Source organism: Lithobates pipiens, unplaced genomic scaffold (genome assembly GCF_037356315.1).
Source record: "Lithobates pipiens isolate NorthernLeopardFrog02 unplaced genomic scaffold, aLitPip1_a1.2 Scaffold_127, whole genome shotgun sequence".
Lineage (NCBI taxonomy): Eukaryota > Metazoa > Chordata > Amphibia > Anura > Ranidae > Lithobates > Lithobates pipiens.
This window is the reverse complement of record NW_027507715.1, coordinates 357-25,311: the sequence shown is the minus strand read 5'-3', so window position 1 is coordinate 25,311 and position 24,955 is coordinate 357. Positions and strand designations below refer to the sequence as shown.

The window sequence follows — 24,955 nt, the reverse complement described above, 5'->3', positions numbered from 1 at the left end:
CCAAATCACCCCCCCCCTCACCATATTGAGGGTATGTGGCCTAGTATGGTTCGGGGGGGGGAGTGGGGCACTTACTTGTCCCCTCCCTTTCCTTAACTGCTGGGCTGCATGCTCAGATAAGGGTCTGGTATGGATTTTGGTGGGAACTGCCTTTTTTTTTTACTTTTTTGGCATGGGGTTCCCTTGAAAATTCACACCAGACCCGAAGACCCTAGTATGGATCTTCCGGTCTTATTTTAACGTTGAAACACCAATAACTGTTAGGGATGTGCCGGACTGCCCTGGGTTTCCGTGAACTTCAAAGAAGTTTGTGATTTACAGTGGAGAAGGTTCCTAGCGTTTCCCATGATTTCCAGTGGAAGAGATTCCTAGTGTCCCTTGTGATTTCTAGTGTAGAAGGTTCTCAGTGCCCCCCATTATTTCCTGTGGAGAAGGTTCCTAGTGTTCCCTGTGATTTCCCACGGAGAAGGTTCCTAGTGTTCCCTGTGATTTCCCACGGAGAAGGTTCCTAGTGTTCCCTGTGATTTCCCACGGAGAAGGTTCCTAGTGTTCCCTGTGATTTCCTGTGGAGAAGGTTCTAGTGTTCCCTGTGATTTCCCATGGAGAAGGTTCCTAGTGTTCCCTGTGATTTCCTGTGGAGAAGGTTCTAGTGTTCCCTGTGATTTCCCCTGGAGAAGGTTCCTAGTGTTCCTTGGAATTTCCAGTGGAGAAGGTTCCTAGTTTCCTCCATGATTTCCAGTGGAGACGGTTCCTAGTGTCCCCTAGTGATTTCCAGTAGAGAAGATTGCTAGAATTCCCTATGATGTCCAGTGGAAAAGGTTTCTAGTGACCCCCATGATTTCCAGTGAAAATTGTTTCCAGTGTCCCCTTTGATTTCCAGTGGAGAAGGTTCCTAGTGTCCCCCCATGATTTTCTGTGGAGAAGCTTCCTAAGGTCCCTTGTAATTTCCACTGGAGAAGGTTCCTAATGGTCCCCATGATTTTCAGTGGAGAAGGTTCCTAGTTTCCTCCAAGATTTCCAGTGGAAGAGATTCCTAGTGTCTCTTGTGATTTCTAGTGTAGAAGGTTCTCAGTGCCCCCCATTATTTCCAGTGGAGAAAGTTCCTAGTTTCCTTCACGATTTCCAGGGGAGAAGGTTCCTAGTGTCCCCTGGTGATTTCCAGTAGAGTAGATTGCTAGAATTCCCTATGATGTCCAGTGGAAAAGGTTTTCAGTGTCCCCTGTGATTTCCAGTGGAGAAGGTTCCTAGTGTCCCCCCATGATTTCCTGCAGTGAAGCTTCCTAGTGTACCTTGTAAATTTCCAGTGGAGAAGGTTCCTAATGTTCCCTATGATTTCCAGTGGAAGAGATTCCTAGTTTCTCTTGTAATTTTCAGTGGAGAAGGCTCCTAGTGTTCCCTGTGATTTCCCATGGAGAAGGCTCCTAGTGTCCCCTGTGATTTCCCATGGAGAAGGTTCCTAGTATTCCTTGAAATTTCCAGTGGTGAAGGTTTAGTGTTCCCTGTGATTTTCCATGGAGAAGGTTTCTAGTATTCCCTGTGATTTCCCCTGGAGAAGGTTCCTACTGTTCCTTGGTATTTCCAGTGGAGAAGGTTCCTAGTTTCCTCCATGATTTCCGGGGCAGTAAGGTTCCTAGTGTCCCCTAGTGATTTCCAGTAGAGAAGATAACTAGAATTCCCTATGATGTCCAGTGGAAAAGGTTTCTAGTGACCCCCATGATTTCCAGTGAAGAAGTCTCCTAGTGACCCCCATGATTTCCAGTATAAAAAGGTTTCCAGTGTCCCCTGTGATTTCCAGTGAAGAAGGTTCCTAGTGTCCCCCCACGATTTCCTGCAGAGAAGCTTCCTAGGGTCCCTTGTAATTTCCAGTGAAGAAGGTTCCTAAGGTTCCCCATGATTTCCAGTGGAATAGATTCCTAGTTCCTCTTGTGATTTCCAGTGGAGAAGGTTCTTAGTGCCCCCCCCCTCCCCCATGATTTCCAGTGGAGAAGGTTCATAGTGCACCCCCCCCCCCACATGATTTCCAGTGGAGAAGATTCCTAGTGTCCCCCATATAGGGGGTGGCCTGGATAGAGGGGGTGGCGCTTGGGCGCCCCTAATTGACAGGCCGCCGTTGGTGCTCACCCTGCATGCATCAGGAAGCATATAGTTGAAAGTCTGGATGGCCGCACCCCCATATTCAATACCAGTTGATACCTCTGATTTGACAGCTTTTATTTTCCCCAAAATGAGAAGTTTTCATCAAAAATGTCTCCATTCTGGTGAAATGCATTGGTGTCATTTGGGCCAAACGGGTAAACTGATGGGACTTTCTGACTTTAGCACGGCTGCAGAAGTTCTCTAAACCCCTTTCACATGCCGAGCGCCTGAAGTTTGTCCTTCGTTTCATGCGATTTCCTGTTTTGTTTTGGTGACACAGAAATGAGTTTGACAGCGTGTAACAAAAGCCAGCTTCTCTCCGCAGTGAGAAAAGTTCACGAATGGCCGAGGATATTTTTAAACCGGAGAAAATCACAGATGGGAAAATTAAGCCGTGTTTATTTAGATTTAGCATCAGATCCAGGAAACTGACATTCAAGGATGGATTACAAACAGGGCCGGCTGACGTCAGGCAAACCCAGCTCTCTGATCTCTGCTATAAACAATTATTCTCTCCAGGTGACATCCCGATACATTGCTTTGTTGTAAGTCTACAACGTGGCAAAAGTCATGATGTTTCTACAGTATTTATAGAGTGGAATGATGGTGATCAGTGGTGGACATGTTGGGGGGTGTAGTGTTCTATGTATGGAGTGTAATAGAATTGTATGATGATGGTGATCAGTGGTGGACATGTTGGGAGGTGTAGTGTTCTATGTATAGAGTGTAATATAATTGTATTATGGTGGTGACCAGTGGTGGACATGTTGGGGGGTGTAGTGTTCTATGTATAGAGTGTAATAGAATTGTATGATGATGGTGATCAGTGGTGGGACATGTTGGGGGGTGTAGTGTTCTATGTATAGAGTGTAATAGAATTGTATGATGATGGTGATCAGTGGTGGGTCATGTTGGGGGGTGTAGTGTTCTATGTATGGAGTGTAATAGAATTGTATGATGATGGTGATCGGTGGTGGGACATGTTGGGGGGTGTAGTGTTCTATGTATAGAGTGTAATAGAATTGTATGATGATGGTGACCAGTGGTGGGACATGTTGGGGGGGTGTAGTGTTCCATGTATAGAGTGTAATAGAATTGTATTATGATGGTGATCAGTGGTGGACATGTTGGGGGGTGTAGTGTTCTATGTATAGAGTGTAATAGAATTGTATGATGATGGTGACCAGTGGTGGGACATGTTGGGGGGGTGTAGTGTTCTATGTATAGAGTGTAATAGAATTGTATGATGATGGTGATCAGTGGTGGACATGTTGGGGGGTGTAGTGTTCTATGTATAGAGTGTAATAGAATTGTATGATGATGGTGACCAGTGATGGGTCATGTTGGGGGGTGTAGTGTTCTATGTATAGAGTGTAATAGAATTGTATGATGATGGTGACCAGTGATGGGTCATGTTGGGGGGTGTAGTGTTCTATGTATAGAGTGTAATAGAATTGTATGATGATGGTGATCAGTGGTGGACATGTTGGGGGGTGTAGTGTTCTATGTATAGAGTGTAATAGAATTGTATTATGATGGTGTCCGGTGGTCGGTCATGTTGGGGGGTGTAGTGTTCTATGTATAGAGTGTAATAGAATTGTATGATGATGGTGACCAGTGGTGGGACATGTTGGGGGGTGTAGTGTTCCATGTATAGAGTGTAATAGAATTGTATTATGATGGTGTCCGGTGGTCGGTCATGTTGGGGGGTGTAGTGTTCTATGTATAGAGTGTAATAGAATTGTATGATGATGGTGACCAGTGGTGGGACATGTTGGGGGGGTGTAGTGTTCCATGTATAGAGTGTAATAGAATTGTATTATGATGGTGTCCAGTGGAAGGTCATGTTGGGGGGGTGTAGTGTTCTATGTATAGAGTGTAATAGAATTGTATGATGATGGTGATCAGTGGTGGGACATGTTGGGGGGTGTAGTGTTCTATGTATAGAGTGTAATAGAATTGTATGATGATGGTGACCAGTGGTGGGACATGTTGGGGGGTGTAGTGTTCTATGTATAGAGTGTAATAGAATTGTATGATGATGGTGACCAGTGGTGGGACATGTTGGGGGGGTGTAGTGTTCCATGTATAGAGTGTAATAGAATTGTATTATGATGGTGTCCAGTGGAAGGTCATGTTGGGGGGGTGTAGTGTTCTATGTATAGAGTGTAATAGAATTGTATGATGATGGTGATCAGTGGTGGGACATGTTGGGGGGTGTAGTGTTCTATGTATAGAGTGTAATAGAATTGTATGATGATGGTGACCAGTGGTGGGACATGTTGGGGGGTGTAGTGTTCTATGTATAGAGTGTAATAGAATTGTATTATAATGGTGACCAGTGGTGGGTCATGTTGGGGGGGTGTAGTGTTCTACGTATAGAGTGTAATAGAATTGTATGATGATGGTGACCAGTGGTGGGTCATGTTGGGGGGTGTAGTGTTCTACGTATAGAGTGTAATATAATTGTATTATGATGGTGTCCAGTGGAGGGTCATGTTGGGGGGTGTAGTGTTCTATGTATAGAGTGTAATAGAATTGTATGATGATGGTGACCAGTGGTGGGACATGTTGGGGGGGTGTAGTGTTCCATGTATAGAGTGTAATAGAATTGTATTATGATGGTGACCAGTGGTGGGTCATGTTGGGGGGTGTAGTGTTCTACGTATAGAGTGTAATAGAATTGTATTATGATGGTGACCAGTGGAGGGTCATGTTGCTGGGTGTAGTGTTCTATGTATAGAGTGTAATAGAATTGTATTATGGTGGTGTCCAGTGGAAGGTCATGTTGGGGGGGTGTAGTGTTCTATGTATAGAGTGTAATAGAATTGTATTATGATGGTGATCAGTGGTGGGTAATGTTGGTGGGTGTAGTGTACTATGTATAGAGTGTAATATAATTGTATGATGATGGTGTCCAGTGGAGGGTCATGTTGGGGGGTGTAGTGTTCTATGTATAGAGTGTAATAGAATTGTATGATGATGGTGATCGGTGGAGGACATGTTGGGGGGTGTAGTGTTCTATGTATAGAGTGTAATATAATTGTATTATGGTGGTGATCAGTGGTGGGACATGTTGGGGGGCGTAGTGTACTATGTATAGAGTGTAATAGAATTGTATGATGATGGTGACCAGTGGTGGGTAATGTTGGTGGGTGTAGTGTTCTATGTATAGAGTGTAATATAATTGTATTATGGTGGTGATCAGTGGAGGACATGTTGGGAGGTGTAGTGTTCTATGTATAGAGTGTAATAGAATTGTATTATGATGGTGATCGGTGGAGGACATGTTGGGGGGTGTAGTGTTCTATGTATAGAGTGTAATAGAATTGTATTATGATGGTGATCAGTGGAGGACATGTTGGGGGGTGTAGTGTTCTATGTATAGAGTGTAATATAATTGTATTATGGTGGTGATCAGTGGTGGACATGTTGGGGGGTGTAGTGTTCTATGTATAGAGTGTAATATAATTGTATGATGATGGTGATCGGTGGAGGACATGTTGGGGGGTGTAGTGTTCTATGTATAGAGTGTAATAGAATTGTATTATGATGGTGATCGGTGGAGGACATGTTGGGGGGTGTAGTGTTCTATGTATAGAGTGTAATAGAATTGTATGATGATGGTGATGGGTGGAGGACATGTTGGGGGGTGTAGTGTTCTATGTATAGAGTGTAATAGAATTGTATGATAATGGTGATCGGTGGAGGACATGTTGGGGGGTGTAGTGTTCTATGTATAGAGTGTAATAGAATTGTATGATGATGGTGATCAGTGGAGGACATGTTGGGGGGTGTAGTGTTCTATGTATAGAGTGTAATAGAATTGTATGATGATGGTGATGGGTGGAGGACATGTTGGGGGGTGTAGTGTTCTATGTATAGAGTGTAATAGAATTGTATGATGATGGTGATCAGTGGAGGACATGTTGGGGGGTGTAGTGTTCTATGTATAGAGTGTAATAGAATTGTATGATGATGGTGATCGGTGGAGGACATGTTGGGAGGTGTAGTGTTCTATGTATAGAATGTAATAGAATTGTATGATGATGGTGATCAGTGGAGGACATGTTGGGAGGTGTAGTGTTCTATGTATGGAGTGTAATAGAATTGTATGATGATGGTGATCGGTGGAGGACATGTTGGGGGGTGTAGTGTTCTATGTATAGAGTGTAATAGAATTGTATGATGATGGTGATCGGTGGAGGACATGTTGGGGGGTGTAGTGTTCTATGTATAGAGTGTAATAGAATTGTATGATGATGGTGATGGGTGGAGGACATGTTGGGGGGTGTAGTGTTCTATGTATAGAGTGTAATATAATTGTATTATGGTGGTGATCAGTGGTGGGACATGTTGGGGGGTGTAGTGTTCTATGTATAGAGTGTAATAGAATTGTATGATAATGGTGATCAGTGGAGGACATGTTGGGGGGTGTAGTGTTCTATGTATAGAGTGTAATATAATTGTATAATGATGGTGATCAGTGGAGGACATGTTGGGGGGTGTAGTGTTCTATGTATAGAGTGTAATAGAATTGTATGATAATGGTGATCAGTGGAGGACATGTTGGGGGGTGTAGTGTTCCATGTATAGAGTGTAATAGAATTGTATGATGATGGTGTTCAGTGGAGGGTCATGTTGGGGGGTGTAGTGTTCCATGTATAGAGTGTAATAGAATTGTATTATGATGGTGTTCAGTGGAGGGTCATGTTGGGGGGCGTAGTGTTCTATGCGTCTGTTACACAGTGGATTGATGGAATTCGTTGGTAGAAAGAGAAGGTCGTTGGTGCTTTCAGCTGAAAAGAAAGAACACTGCATTTCTGGCAGGATCAACAGGTATTTTCTGTTCATGGTGAAAGTGCTCTTAGCTTGAAAAAAAGAAAATGCAGCCGCCTCATCTAAGGACTGTTAAGCATTATGAGCCATTTTGGTATTAGATACACTTTACGGATCTGACACGATCTCCCGGTATGTGGCCACCATGATGGATTTCTCTGGTGATCACCGCCATCTGTCAGGTCATGTTAGAACTCCGGCAACCGGCCGTTAAAAAAAAAAAAAAAAAAACAACTGCGCGCTCTTCTCTTCCACCGCTATAACGCTCCGAGCATAAAGGTGTCCTCCGACCCTGAAAGGGTTTATGAATATTCATTGGAAAGTGTGACAGGCTTTCCCGCCCCGCACGCTCCAGCGCACTAAATCCTCACATTTATTGCAGCGCTGGGAATTGGAGTGAGGAGAAGGGGAAGAACATTGCCGTGATGGCACCCCGGCTTTTATTGTGATTGATGACAAGGCAGATGGTAGGAGCCCAGAAGTTTGCTTAAATATGAATAATAAATCTTTCCCGGGCGGGGAGGGGAAAGAATGGAGATGACGGGAGGCAGGAGATACAAGCCCGCGGATGAGGAGCGCACGTCCGGGGGTTCTCGGGGCATTCTCCTGTCCCCTGTGCCGCATTTCCTCCTGAGTTCGACTTTTTATTACAATCGGAACTTTGGGCACAAACACTTTCATCCAAATACACCGGAACAGCCATCATTTTATGACCACCCATTGAGTAGGTCCCCCTGTCCTGACCCATGGTGGCATGGAGTCCACTAAGACCTCTGAAGGTACGCTGTAAGTTGGGAAACCATTTTTGCAGTGGCAGGGTGCACTGTCCAGCTGAAAGAGGTCAATCCCATTAGGGAATACCATTTCTGTAAAGGGTCCATCATTTTATGACCACCCATTAAGTAGGTTCCCCTGTCCTGACCCATGGTGGCATGGACTCCACTAGACCTCTGAAGGTACGCTGTAAGTTGGGAAACCATTGCAAGTGTGGCAGGGCGCACTGTCCAGCTGAAAGAGGTCGCTGCCATTAGGGAATACCATTTCTGTAAAGGGTCCATCATTTTATGACCACCCATTGAGTAGGTCCCCTTGTCCTGACCCATGGTGGCATGGAGTGCACTAAGACCTCTGAAGGTACGCTGTAAGTTGGGAAACCATTTTTGCAGTGGCAGGGCGCACTGTCCAGCTGAAAGAGGTCGCTGCCATTAGGGAATACCATGTCCGTAAAGGGTCCATCATTTTATGACCACCCATTGAGTAGGTCCCCCTGTCCTGACCCATGGTGGCATGGACTCCACTAGACCTCTGAAGGTACGCTGTAAGTTGGGAAACCATTGCAAGTGTGGCAGGGCGCACTGTCCAGCTGAAAGAGGTCGCTGCCATTAGGGAATACCATTTCTGTAAAGGGTCCATCATTTTATGACCACCCATTGAGTAGGTCACCTTGTCCTGACCCATGGTGGCATGGGCTCCACTAGACCTCTGAAGGTACGCTGTAAGTTGGGAAACCATTTCTGCAGTGTGGCAGGGCGCACTGTCCCGCTGAAAGAGGTCGCTGCCATTAGGGAATACCATTTCTGTAAAGGGTCCATCATTTTATGACCACCCATTGAGTAGGTCACCTTGTCCTGACCCATGGTGGCATGGGCTCCACTAGACCTCTGAAGGTACGCTGTAAGTTGGGAAACCATTTCTGCAGTGTGGCAGGGCGCACTGTCCCGCTGAAAGAGGTCGCTGCCATTAGGGAATACCATTTCCGTGAAGGGGTGGACTTAGCCACCAGCAATGTCCAGGTAGATCAGGTAGGTGGTACATGTGCAGTACCATCCACATGAATGGCAGGAGCCAAGGTTTCCCAGGGGAAAATTGGCCAAAGCATTACACTGCCTCCGGCGGGCATAGGCATGCACATAGGGGACACCCTAATCACCCCATACGGTGCCGATTCCCTCTGCTTCCCGTCTCACCCCTGCAATGCTGCCTCTCAGGAGCAAGGAAGGGGCTGGTAAATATTTAATTAACTGGCTTGCTTTTTCTAACTGAACACAGTGAGTGATCTGTGCCGATCGGCCCGTCTTCATTCTCAACCACTTGCTGACCAGCCGCCGTCATTATACCACGGTAGGTCGGCACGATCCCGCGAACCGTCGTAGCTGTATGTCAGTCCCTTTAAGTGTGATAGCAGGTGCACCGCGGGGGGTGCCGATGCTCGTGACCGGCGGTCGCGATGACCGCCGGCCACGAGCAATGCGGGCTCGAGAGGCAGAACAGGGACGCGTGTGTGTAAACACACACACGTCCCTGTTCTGTGAGCTGAGGAGAGACAGATCGTGAGTTCCTAATAGCTAGGAAGCACGATCTCTCATCTCCTAAAGTCAATCCCCTCCCCCACAGTTAGAACACACACAGGGAACACAGTTAACCCCTTGATCCCCCCCAGTGTTAACCCCTTCCCTGCCAGTGACATTTCTACAGTAATCAGTGCATTTTTATAGCACTGATCGCTGTATAGATGTCAGTGGTCCCAAAAATTTGTCAAAAATGTTCTGACGTGTCCTCCATAATGTCGCGGTCTCGATAAAAATCACAGATCGCCGCCATTACTAGTAAAAAAAAAAAATGCCATAAATCTATCCCCTATTTTGTAGACGCTATAACTTTTGCGCAAACCAATCAATATGCTTTTTTTTGCGATAAAAATATAAAGAATAAAAATATGTAGAAGAATATATAATTGGCCTAAAATGAGGAAAAAATTAACTTAAAAAAAATTGGGATATTTATTACAACAAAAAGTACAAAATATTTTGGTTTTTTTTTCAAAATTGCCGCTCTTTTTTTGTTTATAGTGCAAAAAATAAAAAGCGCAGAGATGATAAAATACCACCAAAAGAAAGCTCTATTTGTGAGGAAAAAAAGGACGTCAATTTTGTTTGCATGACCGCGCAATTGTCAGTTAAAGCAACGCAGTGCCGTATGGAAAAAAATGACCTGGTCATTGAGCAGCCAAATCTTCTGGGGCTGAAGTGGTTAATTGAAGCATAGTAAACTGTTTACTGCAGGCTGCAGAGAAAGGGACTGGGGGAATCTCTGTCCTCCATTTCTTTCTCTGTCTCAGAAGTGAGACATCAGGGGTCTATTTACACCCTTGATATTTCACCAAAGCCCCATAACGAGGCTCCTAAACAAAAATCCACTGTGCAGTTGGTTTTGCACAGAGTGGCCCCGATCCTCCTCTTCTGGGGTTCCCCCCGGCGGCGATATCAGCTCTTCCCTGCATCGTATAACCCCCTAGGAGAAGCGCTCTCCCGGGGGGGTTACCTTGCTGGCGCGCACCGAGTCCATAGACGCCGAATGTAGGACATGGCGTAGATCGGCGCGGAGCCTGCGATGCTCTATGCCCAGAAGTGGGAGCAAATACCTGGATTAGACAGGTATCCGCTCCCCCCTGCCCCCGAAAGGTGCCAAATGTGACACCGGAGGGGGGGGGATTCCAAAAAGCGGAAGTTCGATTTTTGGGTGGAACTCCGCTTTAACGCATAGGATGCATTAACCACTTCAGCCTCAGCAGAATTTACCCCCTTCCTGACCAGAGCACCTTTTGTGATTTGGCACTGCGTCGCTTTAACTGACAATTGCGCGGTTGTGCGACGTGGCCCCCCCAAAAAATTGACCGGACTCACGTAACTTCCCGTAGGCGCGCGCCCCCGCCGCCTCTTAAAAGGGCAACGTACAGGTACGTGATTCTGTCTGTACGTGTCCTTCTGCTGACATATAGCGGCGTGAGGCGGTCGGGAAGGTGAAAAAACACAAAGATTTACAGCCTCTAAGTTCTACTTAAAGTTGCAACATATTTCCTTTTTGTTTTTGGATTTAGATACATTTGTTACAATAGGAAAGTATTCTTTGTAGCGTTGTGTTCTTGTGTCTGCGCAGTTTGTGGATTGGTGACCTCCATAGTTATTTTTTAGCAGTATTTGTCAGCCTGTATAAACAATTTAACTTATTAGTGTGCAAATATCAATACTCAATGATACTACTACCATAAAAAACAATAAATGAACAATTAATAAATAATCGTGTAAGTAAATAAATAAATATTAATTTATTTACTTGCACGATTATTTATTAATTGTTATTTATTCATTTATTTACTTATTTGTTATCTATTGAATTACACGATTATTTATTAATTGTTATTTATTCATTTATTTATTTGTTATCTATTAACTTATACGATTATTTATTGTTATTTATTCATTTATTTATTTGTTATCTATTTACTTACATGGTCATTTATTGTTATTTATTTATTTATTTGTTATCTATTTACTTACACGATTATTTATTAATTGTTATTTATTCATTTATTATTGTTTTTTATGGTATTCGTATCATTGAGCATTGAGTATTGATATTAGCGCACTAATAATTTAAATAGCTTGTTACTCAATGATACGAACACCATAAAAAAAAAAACAACAATTAATGAATAATCGTGTAAGTAAATAGATAACAAATAAATAAATATTTATTTATTTGTTTGTTATCTATTTACTTACACGATTATTTATTAATTGTTATCTATTTATTTGTTATCTATTTACTTACACGTTTATTAATTGTTATTTATTCATTTATTATTTTTTATGGTATTCGTATCATTGAGCATTGAGTATTGATATAAGAGCGCACTAATAATTTAAATAGTTTGTTACTCAATGATACGAATACCATAAAAAAACAATAATAAATGAATAAATAACAATAAATAATCGTGTAAGTAAATAGATAACAAATAAATAATATTTATTTGTTATCTATTTACTTACACAATTATTTATTCATTGTTATTTATTCATTCATTTATTTATTTATTATCTATTTAGTTACACGATTATTTATTAATTGTTATTTATTCATTTATTTATTTGTTATCTATTTACTTACACAATTATTTATTCATTGTTATTTATTCATTCATTTATTTATTATCTATTTAGTTACACGATTATTTATTAATTGTTATTTATTCATTTATTTATTTGTTATCTATTTACTTACACGATTATTTATTGTTATTTTTTTTTTTATGGTATTCGTATTATTGAGTATTGATATTAGCGCACTAATAATTTAAATAGTTTGTTACTCAATGATACAAATACCATAAAAAAACAATAATAAATGAATAAATAACAATTAATAAATAATCATGTAAGTAAATAGATAACAAATAAATAATATTTATTTATTATCTATTTACTTACACAATTATTTATTGTTATTTATTTATTTATTTTTTATGGTATTCGTATCATTGAGTATTGATATTAGCGCACTAATAATTTAAATCGTTTGTTTATATTGGCACAAGTGAGGGATCACTGTTTTTTGGTGCAGCTTTTATTATTCATTTTCCTATATATTTTTTATTAATTTCGGGGAATTGTTTTTGAGTATTTTTTTTGCTGCACCTGCACTTAAGTATTCTGTATTTTATTATTTCTGAGCCTGTCCCCACAATATTACTACACAGAAATGATTCTCATTGTAAGCGATCCGTCCTCATCATAATGGATCTAATGAGAAGAAGCCGTCCAGAAACCACATCTGAAAAACATCATTTGTGGGGAAAATTTAATGGACGTCCTCCAGAGAATTTTGGTCGAGAGATGTTTTTTTTTTTTTCAGCGAGGGGCGGTCAGTAAACAAGCGCCGATTTAAAAGAACAGCTACAGGCTCGCATCCGGACACATTTATTTAGTTAAAATACACGCGGCTCGATTCGCAAAGCTTTGGGCCCCATTCACACTTGGCAATGGAGAATCGCAGGCAAAAAAAAAAAAAACGTTGTGATTCTCCCTGCGATTCCAATTTGCAACGGCATTCGCCGCAAGACACGTGGCGAGTGCACGGGCATCATTCAGCGTAAGTAGCACCCCAATTTTTATGCTGTTTTAATATGTTTTTTGTGTTTTGTTTATACTATTTGTCGCCCCACCCCCCAAAAAAAAAAAAATATTCTGCTGGCGAGCGAACGGGCACCATTCAGCGTAAGTGGCACCCAGATTTTTCCCGCAATTGTCACGATTTTTTTTTTACGCAACACAATAATGCTGCAATCGTGGGAAAACGCGCCTTTAAAAATCATGTGAATTTTGTTGCCCCAAAAAAGGAGGAGGAGCTTCTTTTGGGTGAAAAACAGTGCCCGCCACAGTTTTTCACCCAAAAGAAGCTCCTCCCCCTTTTTTGGGGCAACAAAATTCACATGATTTTTAAAAGCGCGTTTTCCCACGATTGCAGCATTATTGTGTTGCGGAAAAAAAACGTGACAATTGCAGAAAGATTGGGGTGCCACTTACGACGAATGGTACCCGTTCGCTCGCCAGTGGAATTTTTTTTTTTTGGGGGGGGGGCGGCAAACAGTATAAACAAAACACAAAGACATATTAAACAGTATAAACACCCCCCCCCCCACAGTCAGCGTCACTTACCCCATCACCGGCAGCTACACCCTGCTCGGTGGCGGCGGTGGCCTCCCGTTCTCCACGGGTCATCGCAGCGACAGCGGCGGAGGCTTCCGTTTCCTCCCTCCCTCCTCCACAGCCAATCGGGAGTCTTCTCTTTTTTTTTTTGGCCAATTGGAAAAGGGGTCTCGCACCCGCTTCGGACCGGCCGGATTGAGGATCAGTGTTCAGTGTTCATTCACTGTCGTAACACACCTGCGTGGGCTCCGGTGGCATTCTCTGTGACCCGAGCCCCACCCTATTTTAATGCCTATTAGAGCCTCTGGCTCTAATCAGGTGCTTAAAAAAAAAAAACCTTGGTCGCTGTAATTTATGCGCCCTGAAAGGGGCCAGACGCATGAATAGGGGGTGGCCACGGCAGCCGTGGATAGATTCGGGCTATGCATGAATCTATCCATTGCATATAAGGAGGGGGGGGCCTAATGGGCGGGCCGCCGCTGGTGACGAACGTGCGTGGGGCGGTCTATTGAAGTGAATGGGCTGCCATATGCGTGAAAATCGGCCACACAAAATTGCGAGTGGGAGCGCGGGTTCCCGCTATGCGACCTTCAGTATTTTGTGGCTTTATTTCTCGAATCTCACTGCACTGGGCTGGAAATAACTGTCACTTTTTTTTTTGGAAAATGGGAATCTTTTTCTTGGCTTGTTAGCATTGAGAATTGTGTTCCTTTCTAAAGTCAGGAATACATTTTTTCAGTTAAGGGCTCACGCACACTTGCTTCAAAATGTGGCATTGGACACGTATACCCCCTTGTCCCTTTCTTGGTGATTTAGAGCGTCTTCAAAGCCTCCATAGAAGTCTGTGACAACGCTCGCTGACAGCTACCTGCAGCTTCTGAAGGGCTTTTATTCAGAGTCGGCTTGGCTTTGTTTTGGGGGGTGCTGCAGGTATGAGATATCCCAGGATGCACTGGGAGACCAACAAGCAAACCAGAAAGACGTCAGTCACTTCCGGGTTCAGGTGTTTATATCCTGGGAGTGTCTGGTGCAGGCGTCACATCTGGGGTGCACCGAGGAGCAGCGGGAAGGTGAGCTGGGTCTGGACTGGAGCAGAGCAACTAGCAGACGGCACACATGGTGTGCAAAATGGGAATGCTATAGTGTAAGCTGAGTGGGGACCAGAGAGAGAGGAGGATCAGTAAACCAGAGGATACTATGGGGGGTACTACTGACGGAGGGATAGGCAGAGCTTTGGAGATCAACAGAGCTGGGGATTACTACTGAGCCGGGGATCAGCAGAGCTGGGGATTACTACTGAGCGGGTGGGATCAGAAGAGCTGGCCGTTATTACTGAGTGGGGGATGAGTTGAGCTTTGGGGATCAGCAGAGCTGGGGATTACTACTGAGCGGGGGGGATCAGAAGAGCTGGGCGTTATTACTGAGTGAAGGATCAGCAGAGCTTTGGGGATCAGCAGAGCTGGGGGTTACTACTGAGCGGGGAAATCGGTATACCTGGGGATTACTACTGGGTAGGGGGATCAGCAGAGCTGGGGATTGCTACTGAGCGGGGGATCAGAAGAGCTGGGCATTACTATTGAATGGGGGTTACTACTGAGTAGGGGATCAACAGAGCTGGGGATTACTACTAAGCTGGGGAATCGGCATAGCTGGGGGTTACTACTGAGTGAGGGATCAGCATAGTTGGGGGTTACTACTGAGCGGGGGGTTACTACTGAGTGGGGGGTCAGCATAGCTGGGGGTTACTACTGAGTAGGGGATCAGCAGAGCTGGGCATTACTACTAAGCAGGGGATCGGCAGAGCTGGGGGTTACTACTGAGTGGGGGGATCAGCATAGCTGGGTGTTACTACTGGGTAGGCAATCAGAGCTTTGGGGATCAGCAGAGCTGGGGATTACTACTGAGCAGGGGAATCAGCATAGCTGGGGGTTACTACTGAGTGAGGGATCAGCAGAGCTTTGGGAATCAGCAGAGCTGGGGATTTCTACTAAGCAGGGGATCAGCAGAGCTGGGGATTACTACTGAGTAGGGGATCAGCAGAGCTTTAGGGATCAGCAGAGCTGGGGATTTCTACTAAGCAGGGGATCAGCAGAGCTGGGGATTACTACTGAGCGGGGGATCAGTGGAGGGTTCCCCTGAGCGGGGGATCAGCAAAGCTGGGGGTAATGCTGAGCAAGGAATCTGCTGAACCAGCGTTACCATTATGATGGCACAGGAAACTGGCGGGAGTGGTATGCGCCACATTAGCTAAGCAGACTTCCAGTGCTCTCTTCACCCCCCTTGCAAGTTTCTATTTCACTCTGAGGGGAACAAAGAGACTGCGGCTGGTTTCAATATAGAAAACTGCTGCAGATCCCTGCTAGGTCAGACCTGGCATATGAGGTATGAACTGTCAGCAGACATCACATACTCCTCCCTCTGCTCATGCAGTGATAACACTATACACGAGCAGAGCCTGCAAGATTACCACCCTCTCTTTTACCTTCCAGTAGAGGCTGATGGGGGGGAGGGGGGCAATTAGCGTAATAAAGAGCTTGCAGCTTCAGAGGAACTGGTCCTGTGCAGTGTCCCTGACAGACCCAGCATAGACCAGGGACCAATCGCACCCCTTTTGTTAAAGTGATTGAAAACCCTCACCTTGCAAAACAACCCATTCGGTGTAAAATAGACATGGAATGCAAAACATTTGTGTATAGATAGTTAAAAAAAACAATAAAAAAAAAACAATTTTAAATACCCCTTTTCCCCGTTTATATAAGTGATCACATTTCCTCTGTTCTCAGCTGCATAAGAGCTGGGGGAGAAGCAACTGCAGTGCACTAAACTTCCCGATGAAAAGCTGTGCAGGAGGGGTGTGTCAGGACAAGTCTGATCATTGGAGGACAGCAGACTGAGTTCTTAGCACAGCTAGAGAACTGACCACTGTGTGCTCTCCTGCTTAGTGTGGTCAGATTTTAATGGGAAAGCAGGTGGAACTGGCAGGGATGCCAGGGACAGTTATGCTGTAGCTCTGTGCAGCTTTCATTTGCAGCAACAGATCACTGCTAAAGATCTATTGCTTGTTTATTGCAGCCAGCAATAGGTTAGGTTCAGGGGAGGCCCGTCCTTTAAGGGCGCCACCCCCCCTCTATCCAGATGCCCGCCGCTACCTGATCCCCTGCCTGGTTTGCCAGCCGATCCCTGCCGCTTTGAGCCTGCCGATCCCTAATGTGCCCACAATCCCCGCCGCTGATGGGGTAAGTGCCGGTGGACCGGCAGGCAGCGGGGTGAGGATTTGAGGTGCCACGGGGGAAGGGAGTGGTTGTTTGCCCCCCCCCCAAACAAAAACCACCAACCGCCACCATTTAGGTTCATACTTGTACCTATAGCTGTGGCGGTTGGTGGTTTTTTGATTGGGGGGGCGGCAATCAACCCAACCCCCGCCCCCCGTGGCAACTCAAATCTCCCTTGCTGTCTGCTGGTCGGTTCAGCGGCACTTACCCCCATCTAGACAGCGGGCATCCGAGGAGCAGTGGTGGGGATCAGGCATCCGAGGAGTGGCGGTGGGATCGGGCATCCGAGGAGCAGTGGCGGGGATCGAGCATCCAGGCATCGCCTGGGATCGGGCATCCAAGGAGTGGCGGTGGGAATCGGGCATTGACTGGGATCGGGCATCCAAGGAGTGGCGGTGGGGATCGGGCATTGACTGGGATCGGGCATCCAAGGAGTGGTGGTGGGGATCGGGCATTGACTGGGATCGGGCATCCAAGGAGTGGTGGTGGGGATCGGGCATTGACTGGGATCGGGCATCCAAGGATTGGCGGTGGAGATCGGGCATCGACTGGGAATGGGTATCCAAGGAGTGGTGGTGGGGATCGGGCATCGAATGGGATCGGGCATCCAAGGAGTGGCGGTGGGGTCGGGCATTGACTGGGATGGGGCATCCAGGCATTGGCCAGCGGCTCTTCTCCTCCTCGCTTCGTGCTTCAAAAAAACCACAGCCTCTGTAATTCATGCACCCGGTGTCCTGAAATGGGGGGGGGCCGCGGATATCCATTACATATAGGGGGTGGCCTGGAGAGAGGGGGTATCGCCTGGGCGCCCCTAATGGACGTGTCGCCCCTGGTTCTGAGGGTAGGGCAGCCCATTCATGTCAGAAATTCATGCAGAAATGCAGGTAAAAAAGTCCCAGGCTGTTTTAAAATTGCGCTGCATGGAATCGCATGGTGATATGGCATGCTGCGCATGTGAAAACAGGCATTTTGCCAACGTGTGGGGGTGCCAGGCGCCAGGGCTGCTGTTATCATCGGGGCCCCATACAGCCCACCTGACTGGTCCTCTCTCAAGAGGAATTCAGAAGCTGCCTGAGCACTGCTAGTCACTAAGACTCGGTGAAGTTCTAGTATGGAAACCATTGCTGGGAATATAGATACCCGACTAAGGGGGAATATGGGAATATAGATACCCGACTAAGGGGGAATATGGGAATATAGATACCCGACTACGGGGGAATATGGGAATATAGATACCCGACTAAGGGAGAATATGGGAATATAGATACCCGACTAAGGGAGAATATGGAAATATAGATACCCGACTAAGGGGGAATATGGAAATATAGATACCCGACTACGGGGGAATATAGATACCCGACTAAGGGGGAATATGGGAATATAGATACCCGACTATGGGGGAATATAGATACCCGACTAAGGGGGAATATGGGAATATAGATACCCGACTAAGGGGGAATATGGGAATATAGATACCTGACTAAGGGGTAATATGGGAATATAGATACCCGACTAAGGGGGAATATGGGAATATAGATACCCGACTAAGGGGGAATATGGGAATATAGATACCTGACTGAATTAGGGGGAAAGTTTCTCTTACAATTGCAGTAAAATACATTGTTTGTCTTTAGTTTTTCCTGCATCCAATTGTAGGCCAACTAAATGATGTGGCCCCTCGGGTGTCTCACTGCGGAGGCCCCCCAACACGTCTGGATGAGACACGATTGTGTGTTGGAAGCCTCAGATTCCTCCCGTAGTGATATAATTGCGGAGAACAGCAGCTGAACAGAATTGATTGTTTACAGCCACTACACCGCGCTAATTGCTGCCTCTCTCTGCGGGAGGCGCTTAAGAGCCGGCTGATTATCAAATCAGCCCATTAGTAGGAGAGGAGGCTGTCATGTCACAGGTCAGAGCGGAAACTTTTTGTCTTCTACTGACAGTTATGGAATGATATTCTCATTACATTGCAGGTCTTTCTTTCTCCGCTTTTATTAGTCAGTCCCCCCCCCCCCGCCTCCCTCCTTTCATTCCTTCCTTCTGTCCTTCATCTCTCCCTTCCTTCCTCCATCCCTCTTTTCCTCCCTCCCTCCCTCCTTCATTGCTTTCTTCCTCCCTCCATACCTCCTTTCTTCCTTCCTTTCTCCCGCTTTCCTCCCTTCATTCCTCTTTCCTTCCTTTCTTGCTTCCTTCCTTTTTTCCTCCCTTCATTCCTCCCTTCCACCCTTCCTCCCTCCATCCCTTTTTTTCCTTCCACGCTTCCCTCCTTCATCCCCATTTTCATTCCTTCCTCCCTTTCCGAGGCCAGGACCAACTGCTTTGCACACTTTTTGCTGTTAACCCAAACTATCTCTAACCCTAACTATCTCTAACCGTAATGCTAACATTTAACCCTAACCCTAGTCCTTAATCCTAACCCTAACTCTATCTTTAACCCTAACCCTACCTCTAACCCTAACCCATACTCTATCTCTTACCCTTGTCCTAACCCTAACTCAATCCCTGACCCCAACTCTATCCCTAACCCTAACTATCTCTAACCCCAATTTTATCTCTAACCCTAACTCTATCTATCACTATCCCTAACTCTAGCTCTAACACTAACCCTATCTTTAACCCTTACTCTGTCTCTGTCCCTAACCCTAACCTTATCCCTAACCTTAACTCTAACCCCAACCCTATCGCAAACCCTAACTCTATCACTATCCCTAACCCCAACTCTATCTCTAACCTTAGTCCTAACCCCAACTCTATCTCTATCCCTAACTATCTCTAACCCTAATGCTAACATTTAACCCTAACCCTAGCCCTTAATCCTAACCCTAACTCTATCCTTAACCCTAACCCTACCTCTAACCTTGTCAAACGCCTTTCTTTTTTTTTGCCAGTGTGCATGGAACCTCTCTCTATCCCTAACCCTAGTCCTAGCCCTAACTATCCCTAACCCTAGTCCTAGCCCTAACTCTATCCCTAACCCTAGTCCTAGCCCTAACTCTATCCCTAACACTAGTCCTAGCCCTAACTCTATCCCTAACCCTAGTCCTAGCCCTAACTCTATCCCTAAACTTGGTCCTACTCCTAACCTTAACTCTATCCCTAACCTTAGTCCTAACCCTAACTCTATCCCTAACCTTAGTCCTAACCCTAACTCTATCCCTAACCTTAGTCCTAACCCTAATTCTATCCCTAACCTTAGTCCTAACCCTAATTCTATCCCTAACCCAAGGCAGAGCTCTAACTCGATTTTTAACCCTAGTCTTAACCATAATTATATCCCTAACCATAGTCCTAACTCTATCCCTAACCATAGTCCTAACTCTATCCCTAACCATAGTCCTAACCATAACTCTATCCCTAACCCAAGTCCTAACCATAACTCTATCCCTAACCCAAGTCCTAACCATAACTCTATCCCTAACCCAAGTCCTAACCATAACTCTATCCCTAACCTCAGTCCTAACCCTAACTCTATCCCTAACCCTACCTCTATCTCTAACTCTAGTCCTAGCCCTACCTCTATCTCTAACTCTAGTCCTAACCATAGTCCTAGCCCTACCTCTATCTCTAACTCTAGTCCTAACCATAGTCCTAGCCCTACCTCTATCTCTAACTCTAGTCCTAACCCTAGCCCTACCTCTATCTCTAACTCTAGTCCTAATGCTAACCCTATCCCTAACCCTAACCCTAACTCTATCCCTAACCCTAACTCTATCCCTAACCCTAACTCTATCCCTAACCCTAGTCCTAGCCCTACCTCTATCTCTAGTCCTAACCATAACTCTATCCCTAACCTCAGTTGTAACCCCAACTCTATCCCTAACCCTAGTCCTAGCCCTAACTCTATAACCCTAACTCTAAACCTAACATTTAACCTTAACCCTAGCCCTTTACCCTAACATGCACATTTGGACACATAAAGGTTCCTGTACTTCTTTGATGCTACCTTAGTGCCAGAGAGTATAAAAGCCGCAAAGTCACATTGCATAAACAGAACTATCATACTTTCCTATTAGCCAAAATAAAATGCAAAACTCATCAAAAAATGCAACACATGCATTTTTGGTGCGAGTCCATTGATGTCTATTACACGCAAAAAGCGCATTCTTCTGTGGAAAAAAGTCCTTGACACTTTCCAAAAAAAAAAAAAAAAACGCACCGGCTCAAAATGCACAGATATCTACTAGATCCATAGGACAGCATGTTAAATGGTCTGTAGTTTGTTTCTGCAAAAATGCACTAAAAAACGCATAGGTGTGAACCAAGGGTTTGTAAACAGGTGAAAGCAGCTTCAGCCAGCTCCACCCACAGACACGCCCCCAAGAGTGCAGGTGCTTCATATAAAAAGGAAGAACTCTTATTTGATTGGTGTTATTTCCTTGGACCACTGTAAGATTTGTATGAGACAAAAAAGGTAGTTGGAGGGGAAGGGGGATTATTACGGTGCCTAGATTCATCAAAGACAAAGAAATATATTTAAAAAGAACAATTTTAATACATAACAAAACAAAATACAAAAGTCACAACGGTATCAAAAGGATTTGTACAATCATAAATAAACAAAAGCACACCCAATGAGGTAGGGCCAAGATGATATAGGTCTGGGTGTGCGGATGGGTCAAAATCCTCCCTACATGTTTCGTCGTACAAACGGCTTCATCAGGGGAAATGGAGTTGAGACCACCATATGAAGACAAATTAAAAAAAAATATCAAAAAAAAGGGAAAAAACTATTTAATAAAAAATTATAAGCCCCAGTGAGTACTGCATCAATCAAAAGAAATCCTAAGATTTGTATATGTAGTGCCCATGCCAAACTGAATTTCTCCAGCACTGCCAGGCTGTCTTGTAGACCTCTTCCTGTTGGTGACGGAATGTGAAGGTCACCCTCACACTCTCCCTCTTGTTCTCACTCTCCTTTTCTTCTTTCTATTTCGTCTTTCATCCCTCTCCTCTTTTTTTTCGCCTTTCTCTCCTATCAAGGTGTATAAATGAAGTCACAGCTAAAACATTGGCAAAAAAAAGAGAAGGGGCGGGGTTAGTGGGACTTTATATGAGGTTAACGAATGGGTAACTTCATCTACCTCCATCCCTGTTATATGCAAGGAATTTGCAACATTGGCAAAAGGAATGTTGGGACTTTATATGAAGCGCAGCTAAGAAGATAAAGGTTAAAATCACGTGATCATGGGCTCCAAACATGTAAACATTACGTCAAAAAAATGTATAATAATAACATAGTAGTATAGTTCAATAGAATCTGAATAATTTAATTATACATAATAATGACATTGTGCGTAGCAAAAAATATAAATAATAATACAAAATGGTAATTATCGTAATATACAATTCATGGACAACATGATTTAGTTGATAATAGTAAAATATAAAATCAGTCTATAGGTAATAGAAACGTTGGTACACGATAATGTAATTATATTAATTCATAAGCAACAATCATGTAAACAGTGAAAGTAGTAAATAAAGTATAAAAATAAATAAATAAAAAATAAATAATAATAAAAAGTGATAATGAAATTAATATCACTAATTGCAGAGTCTCAAGATCACATGATGTTGAAGATGTAGCATAAGGCTAAGGCTCTACGCGTTTCGTGGGGACTCCCACTCATCAGGAGCAGAAAACAAGTACAAGGATCTATAATAAAAAGGTAGAAAGTCACAAAGTGAACATTTGCTGGACAAAAAGGAAGGAGAGGCAAGAGTGTACTCAACGTTCTTACCTATAATTACATAAAAGTATACTATAATTCAAAATGGAGGACGAACTAAGGGAAACAGAGCCTCCCCCCGGAGCTAAGGCTACACAGGTAGGGCCACATCGAGGCACAGGGCAGCAGCAGCAGGAGGAGGAGCACCAAAAGTGAGTGTTTCATGATGGGGTGTGTGGATACCAATAAATTGTGAATTTTCTGTGGAAAGAGTGGAACAGCTAAATCATTGTCATTGTTATTTTACGACGCCCCCTTAGAAGGGGGACCGGGGACTTCCAAGTCTTAAAGGCAACCGCAGTACAGAAAAAAAGCAAAAATTGACTTTTCTTTTCTTCACAAGCACATGACTCTTTGCCGTGTATAAAACTGACCGGTTTGTCTCCTTGATTCTTGCAGGAAACCACTCCACAAGGAAGAAAACGGCACCACCCGAGCTGAATATGCAATGACCCTTGAAACAGCCTAAATCCAAGGTACCAGTGTCATGGTCAAGCCGCCCCCCCCCACAAAACCCTTCGTGGTAGAAGAGCCATTGAACTTTTTCTTTGGGGGGGCAAAAGACAAGCCCTGCCCAAAAGATGGCTTGCAATGTAGATGGCATGGGCCATTGGCTGGAGACTTGGTCATGCACCCGTCATTCTGGAAAGAATACACGTGCAGTTGGGCTGGAGAATTCCCTCTGTATTTGTGGAAAGGCCAGTGAGAGCTCCCAACGGCCAGCGGATGAGCCTACGGCCATTATTGACTGCCCGCAAAAGTACTGTGACGCTGGCACGAGGAAGGTGGTAAACCCGCAATTTAAAAAGGACGAAGGACGTGGACAGGAACGCCCGCATGCGCAAGAGTTTTAGTACCCGAGATACAAACCCTATGTTATTTTCTATGGGACCGCGCCTTTATTGTTCATGAATACCAACAGAATTGCATGCACTTAATACTTTATCAAAGAAAACACAGCAGTGGTATAACTACTATGCAATACCTCTAGGCTGACTGTTACGGAAGAAACTACAAAATGTATTTCCAAAAAAGACAGAGCTGCCGAATTAAAAAAAAAAAAAAAAAACAAGTCTACTTGGTTCACAGAATATAGCCCATGCTTTCTTCTGCATGGCCAAAACCGTAAACCTTAGTGGAGGCCATGCCAAAGGGCATTTACAGCAGCATCCGGGCCCACATGAGATCTTGTGCACCTCAAAAGCAAGAACAAATCTCAAAGCAGGCAATGAGATCTTTTGTACAGACTGAGTGTCAATGGTGACTAAACCCCAAATTTACCCTGAGCAAGGGCCATTGTTAGGGTTCCTCTAACGGGTGGGTAAAGTCAAGCAAAGGGCCGCAGTTTGAAGACCACTGCTCTAGGTAGAAGGCATTGCTCAACAGCTTCTAGTGAAATAAGCCAAAAGGAACCAAAAAGTTTCCACTGAAACAGTGTGTGCTGCAGTAGAACCTTCTTAGAATAAAAGATATTTATATGGCCATTTGCATATCCCAAAAATATGAGGACTAACCCTCATTATAAAATAGTACGTAAATCATTTCTTTATGTTCTTTGGATAACTATATACACAGCCTAATATTATAGCGTCTTTTATTCCAAACTGTGCACAGCTGTTTCAGACTCGTTGCAGCACATGGATTACTTCCCCAGGTAGAAAGACAATCTTCCTGTCTGTTGTTTGGTCTATAGTACCAGGCCCAAAACATCCAATACAATTTCTGACCAACAATAGAGGCAGCACAAATTCTGCCTTTGCAGATACTCCACCCAAACCAAGTCCAACTAGGTAGTAGATGCATGTTGAAGACCTGGGGCACATGGCTGAGGACCTAGGACCATGTAGTAGATGCAGGTTTGAGACCTGGGGGACTTGGCTGAAGATGTAGGCTCAGTAGTAGATGCAGGTCTGAGACCTGGGGCACTTGGCTGTAGACCTAGGCCCAGAAGTAGATGCAAGTTTGAGACCTGGGACGCTTGGCTTAAGACTTATGTCCAGGATTGGATGCAGGTTGGAGACTTGGGGAAGTTGGCTGAAGACCCATGTCCAGGAGTAGGTGCAGGTCTGATACTCGGTGCACTTGGCTTTAGAGCTAAGCCCAGTAGTAGATGCAGGTTTGAGACCTGGGGCACTTGGCTAAAGACCTATGTCCAGTAGTAGGCGCAGGGTGGAGAACTTGGCTGAAGACCTATGTCCAGCAGTAGAAGCAGGTTGGTGACCTGAGGAACTTAGCTAAAGATCTATGTGCAGGAGTAGACGCAGGTCTTAGACTCGGTGTACATGGCTGAAGACCTAGGTACAGTAGTAGATGCAAGTTTGAGACCTGGGGCACTTGGCTAAAGACCTATTTGCAGTAGTAGATGCAGGCTGAAGACCTATGTCCAGGAGTAGACGCAGGTCTGAAACTCGGTGCACTTTGCTTTAGACCTAGGCCCAGTAGTAGATGCAGGTTTGAGACCTGGGGCACTTGGCTAAAGACCTATGTC

The 24,955-nt window shown here is 44.6% G+C and overlaps 1 protein-coding gene across 1 annotated transcript in view; it reads left to right on the top strand.

The window, feature by feature from the left end:
- PRIMA1 (proline rich membrane anchor 1) overlaps positions 1-24,591 on the top strand; it is a 104,385-nt gene extending 79,794 nt beyond the window's left edge. Inside the window, exon 5 of the mRNA XM_077474760.1 lies at positions 22,867-24,591. Within this exon, the coding sequence (XP_077330886.1) occupies positions 22,867-22,936 (70 nt within the window). The 3' untranslated portion in view covers positions 22,937-24,591. The remainder of the gene's footprint in view (positions 1-22,866) is intronic.
- Positions 24,592-24,955: the final 364 nt, after the last annotated feature.